At 50.1% G+C, this 7594-nt stretch overlaps 1 protein-coding gene across 3 annotated transcripts; it reads left to right on the plus strand.

Annotated features, from left to right (window-relative positions):
- The first annotated feature begins 1377 nt into the window (after positions 1-1377).
- Positions 1378-4497, plus strand: arvcfb (ARVCF delta catenin family member b). 3 transcript variants are annotated; one of them, XR_014620581.1, is made up of 2 exons: positions 1378-4289; positions 4322-4497. XR_014620581.1 is itself a non-coding variant. In XM_084330744.1 (2 exons), the coding sequence occupies exon 1, from the start codon at positions 1425-1427 to the stop codon at positions 4206-4208; it is 2784 nt and encodes a 927-aa protein (XP_084186870.1). In that variant the 5' UTR covers positions 1378-1424; the 3' UTR covers positions 4209-4239; positions 4322-4497. The 3 variants fall into 3 exon arrangements, 2 of the variants coding, with proteins under 2 accessions (XP_084186870.1, XP_084186871.1); XM_084330744.1 differs by having other exon boundaries at positions 1378-4239; XM_084330745.1 differs by having other exon boundaries at positions 1378-4050; positions 4105-4497.
- Positions 4498-7594: the final 3097 nt, after the last annotated feature.

A 7594-nucleotide genomic window follows, 5' to 3' on the forward strand; every position in this document is an offset into this window, starting at 1 on the left:
CAAGCAGCCAATAGTCAGTCACACATCCCTTCTCCAACTTAAAACGAACGTTATTTGAGCGAACATTTAACGCTATTATAACACTATTTTAATGTTAGTGAATGTGAATGCACATACATAGCTAGTTAAATATCACAACTCGTGTCATTGTTCATCTAGCCAATAGCTAACATTATAGATAGGCTATAGATAGGCTAGCTAGCATATAGCTAACTATATATAGCTAAATAGAAAACAAAGCTAACGTTAATATCCAGTTGACATTACAGATCATTATATCTATGATAAGGTTAATGAAGTGAGAGTAGGGATTAGGGAAACGTTGATGTAGTCAGAGTGTAGCGGGGACATAAGCATGTAGCATAACATTGAGCAAGCTACATGACCAGCACTTTGGCCCGGAAGTTAGGAGAACGCTCCCCTGTACTCTACTGTGGTTCAGATTAATACAGGAAAAGGTATACATTGGGGGCTCGAGTCCGGCATATGAAAATAAATCCTGATTTCATCTGAGTTGTAAACTGTATGGAAACGTGAAGTTAGCTCATGCTACTGGAAAACGGACGCCTCGTCATTAAATGAACCCCCTTTTATTTTACTGCGGATCTCGCGGTTGTCTGTTCCCCAACCGCGGGTGACTTGACACACCACGGGATTGCGGCGATGCGGTTATCGTGTTACCTTTTTCTGTGTTAACTCGAACCTTAGTAAGAGTACAGGAGAGTGTTCTCTTCACTCTAGGGCCGAAGTGGTCATGTACAGTTCTCGTACTTATTAACGTACTGTCCGGACTTCGGGGTAATTCCCTCTAGATGTGTGGTGGTGACAGTAAACCACTGGAAACCGTTATCTTCAGGACTGGGCATTTATTTCCATTGTATTCTTCATATCATGCTGTTGATTAATGTTACATATGTCACAACAAGCTACCTGCTTCTGTCGTTCCTGCGTACACACCCTGTCTCATCACACTCTCCGCTCCTTGCGTAGCCGACCTGTATCCCAGTGTGCCTCACTCTTAAAGGAGCAGACCATAATCTTATAACAGAGCCCTAGTTAAAGGGTTAACCCATTGTATAGAGGTCATGGGTAACAACCACCAATGAATGTAGAAGTCAGTACTGAGTTGATTGACACCTCCCTTAAGTGTCATGCACATGCACATGTCAATCAACTCAGTACACCTGCAAGCCTTAATTGATTCAAATCATGTGGTCAAGATAGACCAATGAAAGAGGATATCCCTACTGAGTACAATGGCACAACCCGCAAGTCTCTACGACAAACGGTTCAAAATATACAAAAAGGGGGCGTGGCCTAATGATCAATGATTAATCCAAAGAATTACAAAGAAGGAAATAGTTGTCATTCTTTTTTTTTCTTTTTTTCTCCCGAGGAGGTTTTGAACAAAGCGATTTTGGACGATGCCCGCTGACGTGAAGCAGGAGCAGAGCCCCAGCAGCGCCACGTCCCTGGCCATGATGCAGGAGCCCCAGGAGGTGGTGGAGGAGACGGTCACCATCGAGGAGGACCCCGGCACCCCCACCTCCCACGTGTCGGTGGTCACCTCCGACGACGGCACCACGTGGCGCACGGAAACCAAGGTGACCAAGATGGTGAAGACGGTGACCACGCGGACGGTGCGCCAGGTGCCCCTGGGCCCCGACGGCCTGCCTCTGCCCGAGGGCTCCTCCCCGCTGGGCAGCTACACGGACTCTATCGACCGGCGCTACGTGAAGAACGGCGGGGGGGAGCGCTACATCACCGCGCCGCAGGCCACCTCCACGCTGACGCGCTCCTACAACAACTCCTACAACGACTTGTACGGCGGCGAGGCGCCCGACAGCCAGTACGGCCCCCCCCGCCACTACGGCCTGCTGCACCACGACGGCTACGGGGGCGACGTCGTGACGGAGAACTACGGCAGCCTGTCGCGCGGCGTCAACTTCCGGCCGCCGCGCTACCCCTACATGCCCGCCAACAACAGCTGCTACCGGCCGGAGAACAGCTACACGCTGCCCATCCTCCGCAAGGACGACTACGGACACGTGGCGCAGCCCCAGGTGGTGCCCGTCATCATGGGGGGCGGCAGCACCGCCGTGGACCTGAACCGCTCGCAGCCGGAGCGCTTCCAGGCCGAGCCGTACGGCCTGGAGGACGACCGGCGCAGCCTGGGGCCCGAGGAGGAGGAGCCCTACCAGCTGGAGCCCGACTACTCCACCGCCCAACGACGCACGCTGCCGCCGGGCACTGCCAACCACCGGGGACGAAGCCACCGGGAGCCACTCCGCGACGGGCCCCGTGTCAGGGGTTACCCGGATGACTCCATCGAGGCAGAGATGATCGACGAGCGCCACCCTTACCTCCACGACCACGGCGTCTACTCCGCGCCGCTGGCCCAGCCCGAGAGGGGCAGCATGGCCAGCCTGGACCGCATGGTGGGCGGCGGCGGCGGCAGGCGCTCACCCTCCATCGACAGCATCCGCAAGGACCCGCGCTGGCGCGACCCGGACCTGACCGAGGTCATCGCCATGCTGGGCCACCCCAACGACCCGGTCAAGTCCAACGCCGCCGCCTACCTGCAGCACCTGTGCTACGAGAACGACAAGATCAAGAAGGACGTGCGGCACCTGAAGGGCATCCCCGTGCTGGCGGGCCTGCTGGACCACCCCAAGGCCGAGGTGCACCGCAAGGCCTGCGGGGCGCTGCGCAACATCTCCTATGGCAAGGACCACGACAACAAGGTGGCCATCAAGAACTGCGACGGCATCCCGGGGCTCGTGCGCCTGTTGAGGAAGACCAACGACATGGAGGTCCGCGAGCTTATCACAGGCACCCTGTGGAACCTGTCCTCCTACGAGCCTCTGAAGATGGTGATCATTAACCACGGCCTCCAGTCCCTGACCAGCGAGGTGATCGTCCCCCACTCAGGCTGGGAGCAGGAGCCCAACGAGGACTCCAAGCCCCGCGACGCCCAGTGGACCACCGTCTTCAAGAACACCTCCGGGTGCCTCAGAAATGTGAGCTCAGATGGGGCGGAGGCGCGGCGCAGACTAAGGGAGTGCGAGGGATTGGTGGACGCTCTGCTCCATGCCCTCCAATCAGCCGTGGGGAAGAAAGACATGGACAACAAGTCTGTGGAGAACTGCGTGTGCATCATGAGGAACCTGTCCTACCACGTCCACAGAGAGGTGCCGGGGGCCGAGAGGTTCCAGGACCCCTCGGCGCCGCAGGCCCCCGGCTCCACGGGGCCACAGCGGAAGAAGAGGGATGACGCTGGCTGCTTCGGGGGGAAGAAGGCCAAAGGCAGGAAAAACGGGGAGAATGACAAAAACTACGACACACTGGATCTACCGAAGCGCACGGAGCCATCGAAAGGTTTTGAGCTGCTGTACCAGCCGGAGGTGGTGCGTCTCTACTTGTCCCTGCTGACGGAGAGCCAGAACTACAACACCTTGGAGGCGGCCGCCGGGGCCCTGCAGAACCTCAGCGCCGGACAGTGGACCTGGTCCAGCTACATCCGGGCCACGGTACGGAAGGAGAAGGGTCTGCCCATCCTGGTGGAGCTGCTGCGGTCCGATTCTGACAAGGTGGTCCGAGCTGTGGCCATCGCCCTGCGCAACCTCTCCATCGACCGACGCAACAAGGACCTGATCGGGAGCTACGCCATGCGCGACCTGGTGACCAACCTGCCCAGCGGACAGCAGCAGCCGGCTAAGAACCTGGAGGAGGACACGGTGGTGGCCATCCTCAACACCATCCACGAGATCGTCACGGACAGCTCGGAGAACGCCCGCTCCCTCATCCAGGCCGCGGCCATAGAGAAGCTGGTGGCCATCAACAGGACCAGCCCGTCGGCGCGCGAGACCAAGGTAGCGTCCCACGTGCTTCAGATGGTGTGGAGCTACAAGGACCTGAGGAACGCCCTGACCAAGGACGGCTGGAACAAGAGCCACTTCCAGCCCGCCGTGACAGCCACCCCGAAAGCAGCCAAGAACGGCAAGCCAGGCTATGATGACACCACCCTACCGCTGATGGAGAAGAACCAAGGCACCAGGTGCAGTGGCAGTGGTGATGTGATACCTATGGATGAGCTCGGTCCAGACGGTTATTCCACCATCGACCAGAGAGACAAAGACTGCAAGTACAAGACAGTAGACGGCTCAGTGGACTTGACAGAGCAGGAGCCATTAAAGGCTCAGAGTTAAACGACGACGCCAGCATCCCCAACCAGAGGAGGTTCTCTCATGTCACCTCCCCAACCAGAGGAGGATCCCCAACCAGAGGAGGTTCTCTCATGTCACCTCCCCAACCAGAGGAGGTTCTCTCATGTCACCTCCCCAACCAGAGGAGGATCCCCAACCAGAGGAGGTTCTCTCATGTCACCTCCCCAACCAGAGGAGGATCCCCAACCAGAGGAGGTTCTCTCATGTCACCACTGCCATTACACATGGAGCTCATCTCGGGGGAGCTGACTTTGTCAATGGACTTTGTGAAGGAAAGAGGATTAAAAAAATAAAATAATATATATATATATATATATATATATATATATATATATATATATATATATATATATATATATATATATATATATACACACAACAATGACCATCCAGCAGCCGGTGTTCTCATGCTTTTCAGAAAAACTAAAAAGAAATTATAAAAAAAAAAGAAAAAAAAAAAAACAGAGACTACCTTCTACTACTTCTCATATTTACATTCCCTCTGGACATGGCGTGTGACCTTACAGCGTGGACTCTCGTTTGAGCTTTGACAGAGTGAAAAAAGACTGTTACTCGTAGTGGAACGGATGCACAGAGATTGGACAAAGGAAGATGATTGGAGAGAAGAAGAGGAGGAAGTGGAGGGAAAGATACTAAATTAACTTTTTTTATTTTTTATGTCAAGATGAAGATTCTTCTGCCGCCGAGTCCCCCCCCCCCCCCCCCCCCCCCCCTTCTGTTTGAGACAGTTGATGTTTTCTTTCAGTTGATCAGTCATACGAATTATATCATTTTGTAATGTTTCAACCCCCCCCTTTCCTTTTGTTTTTCATTTTGGTTTGGGCTTTCCGACTTGATGAGGTGTGGACTGGTGTGTTAGATGGTTAATGAATGGGTTTGGTTTTAGGCTTGTGGAGAGGAAGGCGTGATGAACGGCAGGCACTAGAGAGAGAGAGAGAGAGAGAGAGAGAAGAGAGATAGAGGAGAGAGAAAGAGAGAGGAGAGAGAAAGAGAGAGAGAGGAGAGAGAAAGAGAGGAGAGAGAGAGAAAGAGAGGGATAGAAAGTGAGCAAGAGAGAGCTGCATCATGTGATGAGTACGCTGCATACTCACACCAGACTGCTCTCGTTAGAATTACAACCCATTGGTTCACTGTGTTTATTGAAAGAAAAATGCACTGAGATGGTTTGAAGTCGTAAAGGGTTGTCGAAGGATGTCTATTTCACAAAGCGAGGAGACGGGGGGCGTCTCACACCTGTAGGTTACGTCCGGATTACAGCAAGTGACAGAGTGTGTACATCCGGTCTGGGTTTTACTGCTGCTGTTCACACTGCATCTCGAAACACAGCGAAGCTATAAGATAGAGATGAATCGAATTGAAGGAGACAGTTGTGTGCCGAAGAAGATATTTGAGAGTTTCCCGGTTGGTTGCTCTTTGTCAGTGATATGTATTAAAGTCGAAGAAGAGGATATAAGACATGTTGTTTATAAAATGATTTGTGTTATTGACGAGAGAGGCGGTGATGATTAATATGCTCCTGTTTGTTGAAAGGAATAGATCTAAAGCATTTTATATTTTTGTTGGTTTTATATAAATGTATATGAGGGTCATAAAGGAAAGGGAAGGAAAAAAAACACCAAAAAAATTAAGGAAGAAAAACAAAACAATATTACAAAACTTTTTAGTTGTATATTCATAACACATCGTTTGGAAAGCACATCCATTTGATAAAAGGATACCGCCATGTTTGTAAAACGAGAAATAACCACGCAATTACAGTCAGTGTGTTTTCAGATCCTGTCCATCACACGCCACTGAGCACCTATTTATATTTTGTACTGTTGAGAAAAGAGTTACTGAGGAAAAAGAAGACATTTATCTTCAGCTTTTCTTTCTTAAAGGCTATGAGTATATACCCCCCCCCCCCCGCCTTCCACTCTCTCCTGGGCCCTCATGCATCAACGTGGACGTAGAACTTGACCTACTTCCACACGTAAGCACGGAATGTAGAACTAGCGCACGCACAGGGAAGTCGGCATTCATCACACGTGCGTACGCAGGCTCTATGGTCCTCCGTGTTGATGAATACCACTTTGTTCTACCGTCAATGCTCGTGCATGATTATCCATATATGGTCATGAAAATGACGAAACACCCCCCATGGGATGTGAAATAATGGACGGACCCGAGCGGAACCCTGAGAAACTCCACAGAGAATTCACTGCTGTCGAACCAAGAAGACACTATCGCGTATTGTGGGATAAATAAAAGGCGGACTCGTAAACGGTGATGTCAGATATCAACGGCTCCCTAAGACCATTGCTGCAATTCTGCCTGGACAGCTCAAAATACTAATAAAGACCGTTCGTTGACCACTGTTTGGCGTTGGTTGTGTGTCATTATAACCATGCTGTAATATGAATGCCTTTATTAGTTGTGTTCGATTGGCTATATGATTTTTAGATGCATCTATTTCGTTGTCGGCTAATAAAGACCGCGCTGGAATATGACTGCCTTTTCCCGTGTTGTTTGATTAATACCCCAGGGATTAAAGTTCTCCTCAATTTTATTCCAAATCGCGATGGATCTCCCGTCAATTTTCTACCTGCTGCATATGATTTCTAGAGGCATACTACAATCTATTTTGATGTCAGTATTGGGTAGCCTATATAAACAATATAATACGAGAGCATATACAAGAACAATGAATCTCACTGCATGTATGATAGCCTGCCTTTCAATACATGAACTTGAATTCCATCATGTTTGTGTGCGGGACTCACAAGGCTGCTGTCACAATGGGTGGTACCGGTGTACAGTAATAATAACAGTCCACACAATATCACGATCCATGCCATAGCCTATGTTCTATTAGGACATGCTCTGTGACGACAAATGTTCTAGAATGTTTGATTAAGATATCATACTCTGACAGCATGCCTATGAGCAACAAAAACGCGAACTTGAATCCCATCATATACATAGTCTGTCCACTATAGTGTCATTGCAATGCGTTTTCTATTCTTTCTTATACAGTAAAAAGGGGGAAGAACACTATATTCATATGACTTGTATTCTGCTTACAGCTTCGAAGTTCCACTTGTTTCGTTTAACGTAATAAGCCTTTTAAATATAATCAAAACGTTCGTGTTTCTGCGGTCTGCGCAGAATAATAACGAGTTGAGCTTTATGATTTATGATGAATTGAAAATGGGGGACCCTGATGTAAACAAGACGAAAGTTGGTCTGCATCCCCAATCAACAATTGTATGTACTGAGCTGTACTGTACTGTACCCATTCTGCAATCTGTTAATAAACTTTTCAATCAATCAATCAATCAAGCTACGCGGAGCGCAGTCAGTCAGTA

The sequence above is a fragment of the Notolepis coatsorum genome, assembly GCF_963971535.1.
Source record: "Notolepis coatsorum genome assembly, chromosome: 15".
Classification (NCBI taxonomy): domain Eukaryota; kingdom Metazoa; phylum Chordata; class Actinopteri; order Aulopiformes; family Paralepididae; genus Notolepis; species Notolepis coatsorum.